Source organism: Lepidochelys kempii, chromosome 2 (assembly GCF_965140265.1).
Source record: "Lepidochelys kempii isolate rLepKem1 chromosome 2, rLepKem1.hap2, whole genome shotgun sequence".
In the NCBI taxonomy this organism is placed as follows: Eukaryota; Metazoa; Chordata; order Testudines; family Cheloniidae; genus Lepidochelys; species Lepidochelys kempii.
Genome location: NC_133257.1, coordinates 211,479,853 through 211,501,523, shown reverse-complemented (window position 1 = coordinate 211,501,523; position 21,671 = coordinate 211,479,853). Strand labels below are relative to the sequence as shown.

The following is a 21,671-nucleotide window of genomic DNA, read 5'->3' as shown; positions in this document are numbered from 1 at the left end:
GCCATGAAAAGTCCGGTCAGCGGTGCTGCAGCACTCATGCAGGCTGGTTCCTACCTTTCCTGGGCCACCGTGCTGTGCCCTGGAAACTGCCAGCAGGTCTGGCTCCTAGGCAGGGGGGACCACATGGCTCCACACACTGCCCTCGCCCTGAGCACCAGCTCCGCACTCCCATTGGCCGGGAACCAGGAGAGCTGGGACGCGGTGTCTACGGAGGGAGAGCAGAATGCCATGTAGCTTCCTCCCCAACACCATCTATGAACTGGACCTGCTGGCCACTTCCAGGGTGCAGCATGGAGCCAGGACAGGCAAGCAGCCTGCCTTAGCCCCACGGCACCACTGACCGGAAGCCACCCAAGGTAAGCCCATGTCCCAACCCCAGCCCCAGCCATGAGTCCTCCCCCTAAACCTGGAGCCACTCCTGCATCCCAAACCCCTCAACCCCCGCCCTACCCCAGAGCCTGCACCCTGAGCCCAGAGCCTTCATTCCTCCCACGCCCCAACCCACTGCCTCAACACATAGCTCCTCTCACATTTCGAATCCCTTGGCCTCAGCCTGGAGCCTCCTCCTGCACCCCAAACCCCTCATCCCCAGCCCAGAGCCCACACCCCTTCGCATGCCCCAACTCCCTGCCCCAGCCCAGAGCCCCCTCCCGCACCCTGGACCCCTCGTTTCTGGCCCCACCCTGGAGCCTGCACCCCCATTTAGAGCACTTACTCCTTCCCATACCCCAACCCCCTGCCCCACCACAGTGAAAGTGAGTGAGAGTGGGGGACAGCGAGCCACTGAGGGAGGGGGAATGTAATGAGCGTGGGATGGGGCCTCGGGGAGGGGGCAGGGCTAGGGTGTTCAGTTTTGTGCCAATAGAAAGTTGGCAACCCTATTCTTGGTTCAGGCTTGTGGCAGTGATGAAATAAAATGCTGGCTTGGAAAGTCTCTGGTTGCTTCCAAATCATTGGAAGGACCTCAGTCCCTTGGTTAGAATGCTCTCATTAGTATAAGTTCATAGTCCAGAAGTCTGAGCAGGAAAGAGTAAAATGGAGGTGTTTCCAGGGCCTTTTATATCTTCTGCCGTGTGGAGAGAATCCCATTGTTCTTACTGTGGAAACTGGCAGCAACAAGATGGTGTTTGGAGTCACGTGGACAAGTCAAATGTCCATGCATGATTTCACCTAGTCACAGCAGGAAAGTCCATTAAGAGTAGATAGGCATCTTCCATTGTAAGTTAAGTGAACTTTAATGGGCCAATCTACTTGAATAGTTCCTTCAAGATGTGCTGGCTAAATACCTTCTGGGTGTTACCCCAGGACCAAACATTTGAAATACAGGTATAGAGCCAATACTCATAACTTCAAATCCAAAATGATACATGCATACAAATAGCATAATCCTATGCAGAAAATCATAACCTTTCCTTAGACATCTTACATGCCACATTTTGTACAAGATTTGTTGCAAATATATAACAGTGGTTGCAACAATGATCTATATGGTCAGATTTTAATCAGATAATATCACAACATGTTAATCCTGTTTTTAATAATTTTTTAAAAAGGTTCAATGGACAAGCGAATAATATATCTAATATAAAGTTGTTATATTTGAGATTTCTCATTGGTGTCACCTAAACAAAGTGTGTCCTATATTGGATTTCGTGATGAGTAATGATATTAACAGCACTGCATTTTATTTTAGAATAATCTATCCACATAATTATGGAAGACTTTGACATAGAAATCGCTGGACAGGCACCAAAGTATTCTACTAATGTGGTTGTAGATGACAGGTAAGTGTTTGGGTCTCACCTCTTGTCCTAGTTTGGCTTTGTATGTTGTTTGGGTTGATTTTTTTTTTTCAATAGCTCAGTGGGACAAACTGTCTCAAACAACCTTAGTGTAGCTTTCAGAATGAAGCAGGTGTCGTAGCTGGTTTAAAGCCCCTTAAACTGATGAGTGAAGCAGTCACCCTTCATTCAGGGTAAGAAACAACAGTGGTCTAAAAAGATGGGCTCATGCTCCCCCAGTGCCACTCAGGAATTTGAGCTATGTAAGCAGAATGCTAGACTGGGCATCCTTTGGCTAAGGGTGTGTGTGTATGAGAGAGAAGCCAGAGATACTATGTCTCTTGGGGGTAAGGGTTAAAACCTACACTCCTGAAAGACCAACCTAACTCCCAGTGCTAGGTTGACAGAAGAATTCTTCCATTGACCTAGCTACTGCTTCTCGTGGAGGAGGTGGATTAACTTGAGTGCTGGGCAAACTCCTCTCATCACCATAATGAATGTCTACACTGAAGTGCTACAATGGCACAGCTGCAGTGCTGAAGCTGTACTGCTATAGCATTTTAAGTGTAGACATACTCAGAGATGAGCAGACAGAGACAGCGAGAGAAAGAGAGAGCTTGGACAAGCACAGGATATCCAGAGTGTGACCCAAGGAGAAGCCAAAAGCAGGGCCTTCTGGGTCTGGAGAAGCTCGCTAAAGAGGCTTGGGGCTGTAAGCAAACAACTAACTCCCATTGTTTGATTCCTCCGGTATTCAGGGAAAACAGGACGTTCCTTGTAAATAAACAAACTTGCTTCAAAGAAAACATCTGATTCTATCCTCAATTTTCCCTCCTAATTGGAACAACTTGTAACACCCTGAATTTGGCTAAGCTTTCGGGTCAAGAAGGGTAATGCACATATAGACGCCAGCTAATGAGCCTTATTGTCTTCTCACAAAGGTTTTCTACTGGTGTAACTCCACTGACTTCAATGGAATTACTCCTGATTTACATCAGTTTAAGTGAGTCTGGGTTCAGGCTCACTGGCTTCAGAGTGGATTTCATCATTAATTCTCAACGTTTTGTGTCATGTGCCCAGAAATGGGTTGAATTTCTTGTTCTTTACAAAAGTGTTTGTTTCTATTTTAAGTAAACTTGTGCTAATCTGAGCTCCCGGGGACTGCTGCTGTTGGAATGATTTTCCAAGTGTTCCACCTACACAGCCATTTTCTCTAATTTCTCGTCTCAGAGGAACTGTGCAGGCTTTCTATTGATTTCTTAATAATGTATAAAAAGATATCCAATATGCTGCTCTGCTTTTGGCATGCACTCCAGTCTGGCAGCACATCTCAAGGGCTAGAATCGCAAGATGGCTCACAGAGATGTAAATTACAGCTCCCTGTAGCTCCCTACTCCTGAAGGGGGTATTCACCCTGGAGGAAGGTGTTGCCACCACCTATCCTTCTGCAGGGTTTTTTGAGGGTAGTCAGCTTTAAATGGCATAAAATCCCCTTTGAGGCTGAATCGGCAGATCCTGGCAACCCATGGCTATGCGGCATCCCCAACTAGTACCACCAACTTGTGGGTTGTGATGGCCCCCGGTAGCCTCCTTGGGGTTGCAGTTTTTGGATGAATGCTGTCATTTCTGCCAAAGATTGGTAGGGTCACTGTCTATGCCAGCCACTGGGCTGAAGCTGGGCCACAAACTGTGGTTCGTTTGACTGTATCTTACATCTTTCTTCTATGTGGTTTTAAAAAAAAAAAAAGCTTTGAAATTAAAAGGTCACTGACGATAACAATCAGAGTGAAATTCTGTGCTGTGTCTTTAAGAGAAGCAGCACAGAATTCAGTCACTTTTTGTACCCTTTCGATTCTGGGCTACTGTGTGAGGTGGAGAGGCCCCAGGAGAAACTCAGCCCTGAGGGCCTGTCTAAATTCCAAAAGTCTCCCCAGGCTGCCCTATGGCCGACAGCACGTAGACTGCAACCCCACCCCTGGCATGCCCTTCTCACTGCCAACCAGGGGCCCAGCCAGCCTCTTCCTAAGGAGGGGGTCAAGTGGCAGAGGTCAAAAAGTGTATGGGGCTAAAAGTCTATAATACTCCTTATAATACATGTACAGATAAAGTCTATACATGCCACGTTTGCTCCACACTGACCTATGGGACTAGCTAATCAAAAGCTACACAGCTCTGCGCATATGCTGCATTCCCAATTTCCTCATCGCCGGGATCCTGCTTTACACACACGTTGCATTCCGAGAGGCATGTGTGTATATGGGGTTCCCCCCCACACACACATTTTGCATTGCCATGCAGCAAATGTGTATCTTCCCCAAACCACCATCTCTCCCGGAGTGGGCCTAGAAGTGGAAGAGGTGGAGGAAGCAGAGTGAGGAGATGGCATCTTGGAGTTCTGGAAAGCTGGGAGCTGGGTCCAGGGGTCCCGGAGGCCAGTGTCCCAGGAGGGCACCCTATCCCTGCTCCAGCTCATGCTGGTCACTGACAGCTTCAATAGCTGTTTCTTCCCCATCTCCAAGGACCTACCCTGGGTGAGAGAGACTGGCTGGGACCTCTGTCCCCTCTCCTTCCCTCCCACCAGAGAGACCTGGAGGACTGTTGCTTTAAAAGAAACAACTACTAAAGTTTGGGCCTTAATTTCTTGTCTTTTAATATGATTCCCAGAAAATCAAGTTACATTTTTATTTTATATTACTAATCCAGCTTTGGCGAAGAAATGAACATCTTATGTTACCTGTGCAAAAAAAAAAAGAAAAAAAGAAACAAAACAACAGTAATGTTTTTACTATCCCAGTTGTATAATTTCCTTCTTTACGAACAGATTTGCAACCCTTCTTCCCCAAAACACAAAACTGTGTGTCTCCCAAAGATAATATATAATTGCTGGGGGTTGGAATTAATTTAGGTGAGGAGATCTACACGTGAGTCTTTCAACCCCTCCCTCCTGCCCCCCCACCCCAGTCACATAAATTTTCCCACCTGAATCAATAGAATTACTCCACATGAATAAAGAGAGACAAAGTAGGTGAAGTAGTCTCTTTTAGTGGACCAACTTCTACTGGTGGAAAGAACAAGACTGAGCTATCCACCAACAGAAGTTGGTCCACTAAAAGATATTACCCTATCTACGGTGTGTCTCTCATATCCTGGGACCAACACAGCTATACCAACACTGCAAACATCACACAAATAAAAACTACTGATGTGGATAAGAGCTTTTAGGACCATCAAGCCCCATGGTCCTGATATTGACACCACCTCCATATGCATATAGGGATCCAGCCGCATGGAGCACTTGCAGGATCATGGCTTTAATTTGTGTTGCCTACTTACTACATACTCTTTTTCTTTTGCAATTTGTGTTTTTTATATTTTGTTTTAAGATCCCATTAAGGTTCAGTGGTTACCATGTCTGCTAGAACAGCCCAAGTTCAAATCGTATTAGAGCCAACACAAATGGGCTAGTGGTTACAGCACTACTTTGTGACTCAGGAGACTTGGGTTCAGTTTCCTGCATTGCTCTAGGCTTCCTGTATGACCTTGGGCAAGTCACGTGATGTGAACTCCTGAATGTATTGAAGTCAGTGGTGGAATCCTGATAGTTTTGTCATTAATCTCCCTGTCTTTCATCCCCCATCTACAAAGCAGGGATTATAGTAGTTCCTTACCACACAAGGGTGTTGTGAGTGTAAGTACTCTTAAAATACTGTGATACACTCAGATCCTATGTGTAAGGGGACTGTTGCCCCCTTACTAACATTCATTGGGGGTGTTTTGGTTGTCTAGCTCCCAGTACTAAAAAGGGGCAAGGGTCGATGGGGAATCAGGACCCTGAGACTGACAGCCCCCAGGAACAATGTGGAGAGGCCAATGCTCCAGGTCAGCCTGAATGACAGGGCGGGCAGGCTAATCAGGGAGTCAGGAGGCTAGGGAGGTCCCATCCTCCGTGTGAGCTGGATTTGCCTGGGTCAGACAGAGTGGGGCCAAGCTAAGGAGAGAGCAGGGGCCCAAGCTGAGTTGGGGAGCAGAGCTGTGCCAGATCCAGAGGGACCAGAAAAGCAGCCCAGAGAGAGCAGACCCTGTCCTGGGAGCAGAGCTGCAGCAACCAGAGCCAGAGGGGCCAGAAAAGCAGCCCAGGAAGCTGGAGGCAGAGCAGCAGCGGCAGCAGCAGTGCAGAGACCGAGTAGTGGAGCTGGGGCTGGAGGGGGCTGGAGCAGTCTGGAGCTGGGTGCGGTGAGCAGCTGGGGACAGCGAGGGGGACCCTGGGCAGCGGGCCCAGCAGAGGGAGACGCCTCAGCCAAGAGGCTCTGCAGGCCAGGCTTGGATCATAACCCCGACAGGACGGGGTTGACACTGGGAAGAAGGGGCCTATCACTTAGAGCCTGAGAGCGTGTGGCCACCACCAGAGCAAGTGTCCAACCCACAGCATCCCTGCAGCACAGCCAGGCCTGAGAAGAAGGCCTGGGACTTACCAGGAACAGACTGTGAACTGCCCTGGCATTCCAGAGACACCGTTTGTGATGTTCCCTGCCACAGAGCGAGTTGATGTGTTTCCTTTAACCTTTCCCATTTTTCCTTATTCTTTTTAAAGTTAATTGTTGATTAGATAACTTGCATTTGCTTTAACTTGTATGTAATGGTCAGTGGGTCAGAGAAGTGCCCAGTGCAGAGAGAGTACCGCAGAATGGGGACACCCTAGCCCCTGTCCTAGGTGACCGCAGCAGGGTTGGGGGTCGAGCCTCCCAGGAATCCTGGGTCCAGCCTTGTTGGGGTTACGAGGACTCTGCCAGACAGGAGAGTGGAAGGGGAGTCCTCAAGGGAGGCCACTGGGTAAAGGAAGTGGGAGCGAGGACTCAGATCCTTTCGCTAGCCCACTTCACCGGGGTAACGCAGAAGCCAGGAAAGTTCCGCACAAGAGCAGGAGTATTCCCCCGCTTACTTATGGCAATGGGGGCTATATAAGTACATAAGATAGCTAGGAAGTAAAATGTTGTACATATTTGTGCCAACCTTGTGTTCCGTATTTAATTTCTATCTTTCAGCAGACACAAAGAAAAAGAAGAAAAAAGCAAACCACCTGAAATCGTTGGTCCAATCACAATTGTAAGCAAGAATACAAACTTGTAATGATAGTAACTACATGTTGGTCTAGTACACATGCAGTGAAATGTGAGCTTTCATTTCTTCCAAAATCATACTATTCCAGGTTTGTGACATTCATTTTTGTCCGTCAGCTGCTTTAGAATTGTAGTTAACGCTGTAACAGCTACTTACAAATGCTGCTCTCCATGCACATGAAGCGCTCCTAACGCCATCTGTAAGCGTTTCACCACACAGGGTAACCCAGGAGAGCAGCCCCTTGAACTTTTCTATACTTCTTTTATATTTCCATTGATGACGATAGGACATATAATCCAAACTACTATTCTAATGTTACAAGAATCAGAGCATTAACTTCCTTACATTTTATTGTACATAGTTTATTTTATTAACTTCCAGACAACTAGGAAGTCATGCTGGTTTCCACCGAGTAAAATAATCTGATATGTACTTCTTTTACTGATTCCCATCAGTTTCGATATGCAGACGGGCTGGATATAACTCTTATGATATTTGGAACAATAGCAGCAGTGCTGAATGGCGTTTGCCTTCCTCTGATGTCACTGGTTTTTGGTGAAATGAGCGACAGTTTTGTGAGTGGTTGTATATCCGAGGAGAGTTTACGTAAGGAAACTGTTCATATACTTTCTTTATTTTGCTTTTGTTCATGATATGTTCCTCACCCATTTATTTCCTTATGATCACCTTAGCTTTCCTGTGAAAGGAAGGGCTAAAAGTAAGTCTAATTTGTCTGTTTTCTTTTTATTCCCGTAGCAGAGCTTGGATATGTGGGTATTTTCATAGCTAAGTAATGATCATCCTTACCTTAGAGAAAAGTTTGGGAGGTAGTAAGTCTTCATGTTAACTTAGTAAATTTCTTCAGTTTCTTTTATATGTTTAAACTTCACTCATCATGGCCATTCGTTTTATAGGTGAAATTCATCTCTCGCTACAAATCTCACATAAGGCTTAATAGTCCTTGAGAGGACTTAAGCGGTGTTGCAGGCCTCTGCACAGGGATGATTCCACCTTACAACAATGGGCAGTGTCTTCCTGAAAAAATGCTTATGTAGAAGAGTTACTGATTTTAATAAATTCCTATCCCACTATTCTCCTTGATTCTGTATTCGCAAAAAGAAAAGGAGTACTTGTGGCACCTTAGAGACTAACTGCATTTAGCCATATGGAGTGGAAATCTATCAACTGCATGAAAAAACTTGTACAGATACGGTTAGTCTCTAAGGTGCCACAAGTACTCCTTTTCTTTTTGCGAATACAGACTAACAGGGCTGTTACTCTGAAACCTGTCATTATGCAAGGCACTGCATTTAGCCATATGGAGTGGAAATCTATCAACTGCATGAAAAAACTTGTACAGATACAGACAGACATCATCTTCCTTTGGTTAGTCTCTAAGGTGCCACAAGTACTCCTTTTCTTTCTACAGATAGTGGTGACCCATTAGTATTCTTCAAGATATCACTAGCTGTGTTGCCTATGGAAATAAAGGCTTCTGCTCTACTTTATTCAGGTTGATGGTGCTCGGTAACTTAATGTTATAACCATGGGTCTGGAACCTCTCTCCCCACTTCATTTGTACAGGTAGAGGACAGTGAAAAAAGGCAGAGCTGGGATGGGGAGCACGGAAGCAGAGGGGAGGGGGCATTTACTTCCCTCAGTGGCTTCTATCACCCTCAAAGAGAAGAGAAGGGCAGAGCATGTAGCCCATGGCAACAAGACTTCTAAGAGCTCTTTGCTACCGGGGAATCCAGACAATGCAGGGAAAAGCCATCCCCGGAGTAGATAGTGATCCATTGGTTTGTGCTTTGTAAACTCATTTAATTCTAGTTACAAATAATAGCCTCTTATTTTTATGGTACTCAGAACCAGAAGGTCACCAGCAATGTACAATAGCCTGAAAGGGAGTTTTCCCTTTCTTACGCTCTCTTTTTTTTAAAAAATATGCACATTTTTTCTGTTTGCTGTGTTATTTTAGAAATTCAGGTGGTGTTTACCCCCGTAGCCTGGAGAGACTCTATGATGCCTACAGAATTAGTGGGATTATTATATCGGGGGAAACCTGAGCAACTAAGGAGGGAGGAATTTTAATCCGATATAAACAAAAACACCTGTGTAACTCAAAGGTCTGAGAAACAGTTGAGAGAAGAAAAGGTCTCTCCATAGGAGATTCAACATGGGTGCCTCTTCAATTGAAGGCAGTGAGACCTTCAGCCCTCTGGCTATCTAATGTATACTCCAGTAAGACAGAGAAGACAAGACTTGACATTTCTGATGTTTTAAAGGTGTTTTTAGAGCTTACGTTTTACCTTATAAACAACCACCATCTTAGCTTATGTAGGCAAAAGTGGATGTAAACTGGATAAATCTGGGCTAAAAAGTATTACCCTGCATAAGTGTTTTTAATGAATATGTTTGTGTGATTATTTTCAGCTATTCAGTGTCGCTTTTGAGCATGAGGGGGTGGGGGGATGCCGAAATCTACATGTAAGTGAAACACAGGCATATAATTTTAATGGTGATATGATAATGTGACAATTACTGAGTTTAACCTCTTTGCTGCTGATTAACACACCAGGCCTGTATGTCAGGCACAAAATAATTTAAATGGGCATAGCAGGTATGCTACAACTTTCAATTTCAGTGGAATGTTGTAATAAATGAAATGATACTGCATGTTGTCACAACACATACTGGTGTGGAGAAACAAAAAATAATTAACAACTTACATTGTTGTATGTGGTGGTGGTGTAGCCGTGTTGGCAGTGCTTAATTTTTGTGCCAGGTCTGAGCCCTGGCATCTCTAGACTTGGCACTTCATAATCTCAGCACCTCTGGATTTGCCACGTCAGTTATGAATGTAAAAAAAAAAATTGCTTGAGCCCCAGCACCTCTTTCGTTACAAATTAAACACTATATCTTGATATCGAGATATTAGAGATGAGGTGGGTGAGGTAATATCTTGTCTCTCTCACCAAGCTTGTCCAGTACAAGCTTTTGAGCTTACCCGGAATTCTTCTTCAGGCCTGCTCTGTGTAAGCTTGAAAGCTTGTCAGTCTTACCTATAGAAGCTGGTCCAATAAAAACATTACCTCACCCACCTTGTCTCTCTAAAAACTGACATAACTTTTAAACATCTTTTTTTTTTCAGCAAGTTCAGTGAACTGCAGTCAGTCACAAGTGCCTTTTGAAGAGCAAATGACAGAGTAAGTTCAAAGTAATTATTAACTTTGCGTTGACTAACAGCTGTTAAGGGTACAACAGATAACAGACTCTAAGTAAACTGCCAGTGGAGATAGTTAATAGCATTAGATAGAAGTTATTATTCATCACCTTTCCTATAGCTGAGAGAACCAGACTTATCTGCTGTATTGAATTATATCCCCATGACTACTTTCACTTCTGTCCCAACCATTTTACCTCATGAATAAAATAAAATGAATGAACCTGATTCTCTGCTCACATACGTTGCTGTAAATCAGGATAACTCCTGCTGCATTGATTGGAGTTACTCTGGTGTAAAGCTGATGAAAGTGACAGAATGGGAAGAAATAGCTGAGTGCTGTGGAGAGCAAATGATGGGATTTCAGGAGCTTCATGTAGAATTGTGAAGTAATGAATAGCCATTTAAACTCCTTAGCCTCTGAAGATGTAACATTTTTATTGGCCTTTTCCATAACGATGATGAAAAGGTTTTAATCTTCATTGCAGAAAAAGATAGGAACTCTGACCAAACAGTAATAGGCTCTTAGATTTACAATGTGTATTGTGCGGAATCAGCTGAGCAGTGAGAGGTCAGCAGAGGACAGAGTGGTGAGTCTGTTGAGGGTGAATCTACTGCTGCCCTTCCAGCTCCTGACTGGAGGGTGACGTAGGGCAGCCAAGAGGGGAAAGCGCTGCTTAACTGGGGGGGCGGGGAAGGAGGGGGAAGACCTGTAGGAACAGCAAAGGAAGCAGTTGTTCCTAGTGGTTGGGAGTGGATGTGGTGACTGAGCTGGGTTTCCAGAGCTCGTTGTGACAGGTGGAGTCTGCCTCTGTATAAGAACCACAAATCTCACCTACGCGTGTAGATAGCATCATTTTTATAGCGTAAATAAACAAATTACATCAGACCTGACTCCCAGACATCAACTTCTCTCCAACAACAGAAACTGACCTGCTGCAAAGCCCTGAAATCAATCACCACGCAGCCAGGGGACAGCAATATTATCTGCATATCAGAGGCCTGATTCTGCTCACACTTGCACAGAGTTGAGTGGAGTTATACCACTGTGAAGGAATCAGGCCTCAGCTTTTGCTAGATAAATGTCTGTGGTTAACATCGCCACAGGAATTTGGGATTTTGCAGTGAAACCCTTAGGCCATGTCTACACATATCACGCTGCAGCTGTGGTGGTACAGTTTCACCACTGCAGTGTGTGTGGTGAAGATGCTCTATACCGACAGGAGAGCTCTCTCCCATCGGCATAATAAAAACACTCCTGAGACTGGCATAAGCTATGGATAGAGCGCTGTGCACACTGGGACTTATGTCAGAGTAAGTATGTCACTCGGGAGTGGAATATTCACACCTCTGAGTGATATAAGTTTTGGTGACATAGGCAGTAGTGTAGACATAACCTTAGATGCAAAATTATATTACCTTTTTATTTATAACAATAACCAAGTTCCCTTTCTTCCAAGTTGCCACAACTTAAAATACTTTTTTTTTTTTAAGGTTCGCTTTATATTATGTCGGAATTGGAGTGACTGCCTTAGTGTTTGGCTATCTACAGATTTCGTTTTGGGTTTTGGCAGCAGCAAGGCAGACAAAGAAAATAAGAAAAACTTTCTTCCATGCAATTCTTGGACAGGAACTCAGCTGGTTCGATAGCAGTAATAGTGGAGAGCTTAACACACGTCTGACTGAGTAAGAGTCTTTATATTTTGTTTGTTTGGGGCCCTGTACTGCAGCCCTCAAGTAGTCCCAGTGGGTAGAGATTGCAGAACCGTATCCGTAGTCAGTTTTTAAGCCTTCTGAGAGCATTTCTCTTTGTTCTTGTGCCTGAGCTGTATATATTTCCCCTGAATGTGAAATTCTGGATAGAGAAGAGCAAATGGTTTGGGTTTGTTTTTTGTTTTTTTGCTTCCGTGGTCAAACCAAAAAATCTGAGGAGAAAAATAATTTCATGTCAAAGAAAAACTGATTTTTTTTTTTGGTTGCCAAAATGAAGAAAAAAAACAATTTCTGGTCAAATGAAACATTTTGTTCAACCAGAAACAAAACCTGAGTTTAACCAATCTAACTAAATTTCTAAACAAAACAGTATTTCAAAATGAAAAGTTGAAACATTTTGTTTGGAAAATGTCAGAATGAACCTTTTTGACTTTTTTTTTTTTAAATATTGTATTCACCTAAAAGTGTTCACCAAATTCAACCTGAATTGCCAAATTGATTCATTTAACCAGAAAATATTCACCCAGCTCTAATCCTGGACAGTTAAGCCTTGTTTGCATTAAGAACATTTTGCGGGGCGCAACTATTTAGTAGTGACTAAACTGGGGCTGAGTGGGGACTAATAGGCTACACCTGTGTAAAATGGGCCTTTATACAGGTATTTTGTGGGCTAATACTGCCATCAGTTTCACCACTGGGAATTAAGAGTAACTCTTGCCTTCGCTTGAGTTACTCTGAATTTACACTAATGTAACTGAGGGAATGTCTGCAGTGCTGTTGTTACCCGTGGTGCAGACCTTTGCTGCAGCGGCAGAAGGGGTTTTTCCATCACTATTTTTCATTCACCCCCTTGAGGCAGTTGCTAGGCTAATGAAAGATTTCTTCTGTCATCCTAGCAGTGCCTACACCAAGGCATAGGCTGTCTTAACTATCTCTCCCAGGAGTGTGAAATTTTTCACAGCTCTGAGCAAGGTAGCTGGGTCAGCTGAAGTTTTTAGGTGTAGACCAGGCCTGAGATCTGAACTTGTCGACTACAGCTTTAACGACAAAGAGCCTAGGGTACTCTTTTCCCCCATATTACAGGAAATATGAGCAGACCCAATCTTAAGTCCTGTAAAGTGCACTCACAAACTGTGATAGGGTAATAAATAAATCAAATTATTAGATATCTGCCTGACCTCAGCCCTGATCCTGCAGACGCTCATGTGCTTAAGTCTATCTGAAGTTAATGGGATTACTCACATGCTTAAAATTAAGCATGTACGTAAGTGTTGTGGAGGATTACTTTGTACATTCCTTGCAAATAAACAAGATTGCATCAAAGGTAGTTGATTCCATTGTTCCAGTTAGGAGGATAAACTGAAAATCTGCAAGACCCCAAATTTTTGGCTAGCCACTTGGGCCAAAAGGGGTAACAGTAATAATAAATACTGTGCTACAAAATGTGTATATATAAAAATTAGGGCTGTCGATTTTAATCAGTTAACTCACGCAATTAACTCAAAAAATTAATTGCGGTTTTAATCGCACTGTTTAACAATAGAATACTGATTGAAATTTATTAAATATTTTGGACGTTTTTCTACATTTTCAAATATGTTTATTTCAATTAAAATACAGAATACAAAATGTACAGTGTTCACTTTATATTTTTATTACAAATATTTGCACTGTAAAAATGATAAAAGAAATAGTATTTTTCAGTTCACCTCATACAAATACTGTCACGCAATCTCTTTATCATGAAAGTGTAACTTACAAATGTAGATTTTTTGTTACATTGTTTTGTTTTTGAGTGCAGTTATGTAAAACTTTGAAACCTACAAGTCCACTCAAGTCCTACTTCTTGTTCAGCCAATCACTCAGACAAACAAATTTGTTTACATTTGTAGGAGATCATGCTACCTGCTTCTTGTTTACAATGTCACCTGAAAGTGAGAACAGGCTTTCGCATGGCACTGTTGTAGTTGGCATCGCAAGATATTTACGTGCCAGATGTGCTAAAGATTCATATGTCCCTTCATGCTTCAGCCACCATTCCAGAGGACATGCGTCCATGCTGATAATGGGGTCTGCTCAATTATGATCCAAAGCAGTATGGACCAAAGCATGTTCATTTTCATCATCTGAGTCAGAAGGTTGATTTTCTTTTTTGGTGGTTCGGGTTCTGTAGTTTCCACATCAGAGTATTGCTCTTCTAAGATTTCTAAAGGCATGCTCCACACCTCATCCCTCAGATTTTGGAAGGCACTTCAGATTGTTAAACATTTGGGTCAAGTGCTGTAGTAATTTTTAGAAATCTCACATCAGTACCCTCTGTGTTTTGTCAAATCTGCAGTGAAAGTGTTCTTAAAATGAACAACATGTGCTGGGTCATCATCCGAGACTGCTATAACATGAAATATAGGCAGAAGGTGGATAAAACAGAGCAGGGAACTTACAACTCTTCCCCAAGGAGTTTGGTCATAAATTTAATTAACACATTTTTTGACATGTCATCAGCACGGAAGCATGTACTCTGGATTGGTGACCAAGACATGAAGGGACATGTGAATGTTTAGCATATCTGGCACGCAAATACCTTGTAATGCTGGCTACAAAAGTGCCATGCAAATGCCTGTTCTCACTTTCAGGTGATATTGTAAACAAGAATTGGGCAGAATTATCTCCTGCAAATGTAAACAGACTTGTTTGTCTGAGCAATTGGCTGAACAAGAAGTAGGACTGAGTAGACTTGTAGGCTCTAAAGTTTTACATTGTTTTGTTTTTGAATGAATTTATTTTTTGTACATAATTCTACATTCTAAGGTCAACTTTCATGACAAAGAGATTGCACTACAGTACTTGTATGAGGTGAATTGAAAAATACTATTTATTTTGTTTTCTTACAGTACAAATATTTGTAATTGAGAATATAAAGTGAGCACTGTACACTTTGTATTCTGTGTTGTAATTGAAATGAATAGATTTGAAAATGTAGAAAACATCCAAAAATATTTAAGTAAATGGTATTCTATTGTTTAACACAGGGATCGGCAACCTTTGGCATGTGGCCCGTCAGGGAAAGCTGCTGGTGGACCAGGACAGTTTGTTTACCTGAAGCATCTCCAGGTTTGGCCAATCGCAGTTCCCACTGGCAGCAGTTCATCGTTTCAGGCTAATGGGGGCTGCGGGAAGTGGCGTGGGCTGAGGGATGTGCTGGCTGCCGCTTCCCACAGCCCCCATTGGCCTAGAATGGCAAACTGCGGCCAGTGGGAGCTGCGATTGGCCGAACCTGCAGACACTGCAGGTAAACAAACCATCCCGGCCTGCCAGTGGCTTTCTCTGACGGGCCGTGTGCCAAAGGTTGCTGATCCCTGATTTAACAGCATGATTAATGTCAAATAATTTTTAACCACTTGACAGCCCTAATAAAAATGAGAGAGAGAGATAGTTTAGAGTAATATCTATATTATCTTCAGCTGAAAAAATTGCTTTTTTTCCCCCCTTAGAGACATTAATAAAATCAATGATGGCATTGGAGACAAAGTCGCTCAGCTATTTCAGAACATGTCAACATTCACAGTAGGCATAGTGATTGGCTTTGTGAAGGGATGGAAACTTACACTTGTGATCCTGTCCACAAGCCCCCTCATAGTATTATCAGCAGCATTTTGTTCTAAGGTAGGCAAGATTTTAAAGATTTAATATGTAACAAATTTCTTGGGAAAAGGGAATTTCATGGAAACCGGTTTTGCTATATGCTTGCCAAAATTACAGTTACCATAAAGCTCAGATTTCCACTGGTGAAATCCTGTGACTTCATTCTTATGTGTGAATAAACGTACATTTTGATCTCTAAATTACCTAATTACACTTTAAGTGTTAACTTTCCTTTAGTAGGAGTTTAGTAGGAGTAGGCTGCTCACAATTCCTAAGAGTGTGGTTCATGAAAAGAAAAGAAAAGAAAAGAAAAGAAAAGAAAAGAAAAGAAAAGAAAAGAAAAGAAAAGAAAAGAAAAATGCCTGATTTAAAAAAAAAAAGTTTTTTCTTTTGCACAGAGAGACAGGTACATAGATATATTTAGGCCAATTCAAATCATTTTATCTTTAAAAATGGAGAAACTGTCTAATATTAATTAATATTAGAAAATCTCTTCATTTTAACAAGTAAATTATCGAGATAAATACTGTGTTGTCTTTATTAATAACAAAAAAGCTTCCAGTAGGCTCATCAGAAGATGATAGGAAAGAGAATGATTCTCCTAGCAATGATTACCACTGATTACTACGTTTGGATTAGATACTTATTCTAACAACGATCTGACTTTCACTATATCTCAAAGGCAAATCTAGTAGGTTTTATTCATTTATTAGAGTGATAAAAGAAAACTCTGAGACAATAAGCAGCTAACACATGCTCAGGGCCATTTATTTACTCTAATACATGTCATACTTTGGATGGCTTTGAATCACATACAATATGGGTAACAATGTCAGATTTCAATGATTAACATAACTAGAGAAGTTTAACTTCTCAGACAAGAGATACAAACACAGGATAGCTATTGATCACATGTACAGAGCACATCATGTATGACATGTAAATTTGTATAATGCTACAGCCAGTTTAATGTGCTTAAACCCAGTTAAATTTCAGAGTCAAAAAAATAAAAGTCTCAAATCCACCCAGTCGGGTCCTTATTGAAGGCAGTGCTGGAATCCAGATGCTTAAAGACATAACAAAATGGCTTGAAATGATGGAATTGTTAGCAGTAGGACAGAAATAAATAAAGATGGGTCTTAAGGCCACATGATTTAGTGCTGAGTCAACCACTCAGGCCTGATCCTGCATTAGGATATGAACCCATATCCTCTTTGAAGTGTGTAACCTATGGCAGGATGGATCCCTAAAACAAGCTCAGGTGCCCATTCCAACTATTATTTTCACCTCTGTCTCATCTACAATATATACTTCGCTGCCTTGCCATGAGATAAAATACCCAGTTTGATACCCAATTAGCAAATATTATCCTGTCTCTGACCCCAAAATTCATCAAAAACTTTGAAAACTATAAGCAGCATAATTGCCTTATGACACTTTCCTTCCTGTTATTCCCAGACCTCTCGAGCTGTTAATTTTTGACATTTTTAGAATGTTCTAGATTATCAGTGTATGAACTGATACTCTGACTCCTAACAGCCAGGGGCGGCGACTTATATGGGCCCGTGGTGTCCGGACTTCAGCAATATTCAGGGCCCAGGGGCCCGGCTCCACCAATGTTTGGGGCTGGGTCTCTCCCCCGGCCCTACCTGCCACCCCCGCACACCTCTCCCGAGTGTCCCTCGGCCCCCACTTGCTTCCCCCAGTGAGGCAACAGTGAGGGGCAGCAGCAGGGGAGGAGGTAAACATGTGATGGTAGCCCCCCTCCTCACCAGCACCCACCACAGGGGAGGCGAGGGGGCTTCCTGGACCTGAGAGGGGCCCTAGGAGCACATGCAGTGACAGTGGTGCGAGGTGAGTGTGCTGCCGGGGGAGTATGGGGGGCCCCTCCCCCGGAGCTCGCTGCTGTCGGCGGGGAGAGGGCTGGGGGGAGTCCTCCTCTCTGGCCCCAGGCCCAGGGCAATCTGCTTGCACCCCAAACTCCTCATCCCCAGCCCTGCCCCACCCCAGAGCCCGCTCCCCCTGCACTCCAACCCTCTGCCATACCCCTGAGCCTCTCCCAAACCCCTCAGCCCCAGCCCCAGCCAGAACCCTCATCCCCCAACACCCTAACCCTCTGCCCCAGCCCTGAGCCCCCTCCTGCATCGTGAACCCCTCATCACCAGCCCCACCCCAGAGCCCTCACATTTTTAAATTATTTTTTAAAATATATATCGGCTTACAAAGCAGGTGTTGGGGAGCAGGACTTGGACCTGTTCTGGGGACCACCAAAAATTATACAAACCTGGCCGTCCCTGCTAACAGCTGAAAGTAGTCACTTTTTGCTTAGCAGCTCTGAGACAATTTACATATAAACTTAATTCCCCAGAGGATATTCTACCTTATTATCTCTCTTCCCCTTGACCAAACTGAGGGATTTAAGGATGTAGGCGACGGTGAGTAGGGCTGGCTGCAAAATAAGAATTCCATTCTGAAGTTTCAACATTTATTTTTGTTCTGCAACAGGACAAAACAGACCTTTCAGGTTTTTTTTTTAAAGTAGGGCATGAGAAACCTACCCCAGAACAGCCAATAGCCAGGTGGTTAGGGTACTCATCTGTAATGTAGAAACTATAGGTTCAGGTCCCTGCCCTGATTCGGAGCAAGGATTTGAACATAAGTTTCCCACATCCCTGCTGAGTGCCTAACCACTGGCTATTCTGGGTGCTCTCTCATTTTCACCAGAAATCCCATTCTGGGCAAAAGCTTGGTTGAAGCCAATACGTTTCCATAAAGGTTCCGCTTCAATGAATCTTTTCTGTTGAAAAATTTCCGAGCAGCTCCAGTAGTAAGTTTGAATCTGGAGTAAAAAAAAATTTTTTTTTTGTAATATTTAGCCTGAAAAAGATATATTTAAGGGAATTAGGTATATTTCTTAGTCTCAGTTTTCTTGTATTGTCAGTGATGGTAGTAGGTTTGCAGTAGCACCTAGAGGCCACAACAGTATCACGACACCATACTACTCGGTGTTACGCACACACACACACACATAACAAAAAGATAGTCCCTGTCCCAAAGACTTCACAATCTCGGTAACAGATTATTTGTAACAGGTAGTGGTCCTCCTAAACACATGACTTTATGATTTTAACATTGTCTTTTGATATCTTAAAATGTATAAATGAAGTTGAGAAGATTCAATAGCTCTCCCCCAAAAAAACCCCCCTGGGCCTAGCATTTTTCTCCTGGCCTCACTTGGCCCAGAGCAAGGTCTCCAGGTGTGGTGCTGGGAATCCCAATTAATGAACATCCCTGCACTCATCCTGTTTAGGAAGGTCTAGTAGACTGCTGGGACAGAGTTTATAAGATCTCAGATCTTTATGCTTCTAAGATCTATTCCACAACAAGTTCTGTACATATGGAATAGCATTTAAAATGCTTCCTAGAGGTCCAGTTCTGTAAACAGTATTGAGATAGTGCATACTTTCATATGCATGGTAGTATTTGCAAGATTGGATACTTGCTCAGACACAGAATAATGCCCCAGGAAGCACTTCTAAAGATCATTGTGAATCTGGCAGTTCTGAGCTCAGAGAGATCTGCCACTTTGACCTGCTTGAGTAACATAATAAACATGAGGTATAGAGCTACTCTCGATTTGTCTGTGAAGTTCACTTCATTCTGCTCCCATTGACTGTAGATGATCATCACATTAACCAGTAAGGAGTTAACAGCCTATGCCAAAGCAGGTGCAGTAGCAGAAGAAGTCCTGTCATCAGTGCGAACTGTTGTAGCCTTTGGAGGACAAGAGAAGGAAATCAACAGGTCTGACTCTCTCAATAGTTAATGACTTCTTTAATTTATGACTTTGTCTGCAGCCACAATGACTAACATATTTGTTTGTCTTTTTAACAGATATACAAGTAAACTAGGAGAAGCGAAAAACCTTGGTATAAAAAAGGCTATTGCTTCTAAACTGTCTGTTGGTTTTTTGTATCTAATTATAAATGGATGCTACGGGCTTGGGTTTTGGTATGGAACTACCTTAATTCTTGATGAGAATACTGGCTATTCCATTGGGACTGTCCTAGCTGTAAGTGTCATATTTTAACATCAGTGTCTTTCTACTAACTAACTTCATTGTGAAGGTGATGCTGAGTCTATGATATGTTGGCTATAGGCAGGGACAAGAAATATCGTATGTATGGAGAATCCACAACTGTTCAGGAGCTGGGTTCTTTCTTTAATTTCCTGCAGAGTTAGTTGTGTTCTGTAAAATATAAGTTAAAATTAAGTTCCTTGCCCTTTTGGTTGTGAAGTTGTGTTTGGATACTGGGATAATGGGCACTAATATAAGAATTTAGATAGGTAGAAGAGAATCTTCACAACATAACTGGTTTGCTGTTGTCTTTTTAATGTAACAACAAAGCAGATGTAAAATTTTCCCCCATTCTTCTCAGTGAAGTGTTCACTCTGAGGTCAAATAAAGATGACTTAAATCTACCTGGTTTTGTACTTCACAAGTCATAGCTGTTTCAGCTAACATGCTTATCTAATAGAATGAGTCAAATAGTGATTTCTTTCATGGTATTAGTTTGAATTTATATAAAAATTTGTCTCTGCCATATTTGCATCTCTTCTGTGTTTGTTTTCAATGAACATTCATGCAGTTTGCTTTACCAGCACAAATCTGCATAGAAGATGAATGTTAAATTTACTTTCCAGAAGCATTCACACTAGACACAAGGATTATTATAATTGCAGTCAGAGATCAGAAACAATACTATGCAACAATATGACCAGTCACAACCAAATAGCAGTAAATGAAGTTAATTGAAAATGTAATCAGACAATTTAAAATAACTAACAAATTAGAGAAAATCATAATCTGTTTATGGATATTCCACAAACAGAAGAGGAGGTGAAATTTGCCTAATAGATTCTTCCTCACAAATTATGTGATCAACTATTAGGTAGTGTGGCTGTATATACTCCTCACATCTTGTGTTTCTATTCATTTGAAAGATGTTCTATAGAATAAAGTTGAAAGTTTGACTGTGTGGAGTTTTTAATTGTTTGGGAAATTGAAACTTTATTTTCTGATTGCCTTAAAACTCAGAGTAATAGTGAGGTTTATGGTGTAGTCAGCTAAAGATATGTTGGACTTTCGCAGTGTGGTTTGCGGGTTTTCTGAGTTTTCTGTAAAACATGATCTAGCAGAGGTAGATTCACTTTCATAAAGGTTCACTTTCATAAACCAGTAAATATTTTTGAATGACTTTTTTGTATTTTTAACAATATTTGGTGTTAAAATATACTACAAAAAAGACAAGTAGAATAGAAAATAAAAATAGTCCTTTTCTTTCTGTCATGTAGAAATTCCATAGAATTTTGCCAAAAATCCTTCTCAGTTTCTATGGTTCCAGACTATAAGGTATTGTGCTGGCATTCCAAGGTTTAAACTTAATTCTTTTGATACTTAGGAATATCTTGTGAATGACATACCAATGCTGGGGCTGATCCTGCGGTCTTTTCTGAGGCATAGCTCCAATGGTCATAAGTGGGAGTGTTGCCTAAATCAAGACTATAGGACCAGCCTTTAATTATTGATCTGTTTTCAGCGTGGTTTTCATCTTCTTCTTTCTCTAGGTTTTCTTCTGCGTAACTTTCAGTAGTTATTGCCTGGGCACAGCAGCACCACACTTTGAAACTTTCTCTATTGCTAGAGGAGCTGCCTTTAAAGTTTTCAAGATAATTGATCAGGTATGGATCCTTCTACCCTGTCTTCATAAATGAGCTATTATCTTGTATGAGAGCACTAACAATGCCAATAGAAAAATAAGGTAGTAATACAAAAAAGCCATGGTAAATTCCATTGAAAAATAAAGGAGGAAAAAATTAGTGTTTGCCAAATGGAAAAAGACCAAACTGGCTTAGAAAGAAACATGATGTTCAAGCTCTTCAAAGGAAATTACAAATAATAGAATGCAGTTACCAAAGCAAAGTAACTATGGCAGCCAGCCTTAGCCCTGGTCTATACTAGGACTTTAGGTCGAATTTAGCAGCATTAAATCGATGTAAACCTGCACCCGTCCACACGATGAAGCCCTTTATTTCGACTTAAAGGGCTCTTAAAATCGATTTCCTTACTCCACCCCTGACAAGTGGATTAGCGCTTAAATCGGCCTTTCTGGGTCGAATTTGGGGTACTGTGG

At 42.3% G+C, this 21,671-nt stretch overlaps 2 protein-coding genes across 13 annotated transcripts in view; one reads left to right on the top strand and one right to left on the bottom strand.

The window, feature by feature from the left end:
* The window catches only part of ABCB5 (ATP binding cassette subfamily B member 5), a 75,855-nt gene that overhangs the window by 8,450 nt on the left and 45,734 nt on the right, over positions 1–21,671 (top strand). For 9 of the 12 annotated variants that reach the window (XR_012157531.1, XR_012157532.1, XM_073333753.1 and 6 more), the window contains exons 2-10: positions 1,694–1,784; positions 6,824–6,884; positions 7,355–7,505; positions 10,051–10,105; positions 11,617–11,808; positions 15,327–15,498; positions 19,157–19,281; positions 19,372–19,549; positions 21,106–21,219. Coding sequence is in view for 10 of the 12 variants with exons in the window: in XM_073333753.1 (XP_073189854.1) it covers positions 1,714–1,784; positions 6,824–6,884; positions 7,355–7,505; positions 10,051–10,105; positions 11,617–11,808; positions 15,327–15,498; positions 19,157–19,281; positions 19,372–19,549; positions 21,106–21,219 (1,119 nt within the window). In the remaining 2 variants the exon portion in view is untranslated. Of the gene's footprint in view, positions 1–1,693; positions 1,785–6,823; positions 6,885–6,934; positions 6,988–7,354; positions 7,506–8,328; positions 8,413–9,336; positions 9,387–10,050; positions 10,106–11,616; positions 11,809–15,326; positions 15,499–19,156; positions 19,282–19,371; positions 19,550–21,105; positions 21,220–21,671 lie in introns of those variants that run through there. The other 3 variants (XM_073333762.1, XM_073333755.1, XM_073333756.1) reach the window with 3 other exon arrangements.
* SP8 (Sp8 transcription factor) overlaps positions 17,998–21,671 on the bottom strand; it is a 65,482-nt gene continuing 61,808 nt past the window's right edge. The window contains exon 3 of the transcript XR_012157533.1: positions 17,998–18,316. The gene's annotated coding sequence lies outside the window, so the exon portion shown is untranslated. The remainder of the gene's footprint in view (positions 18,317–21,671) is intronic.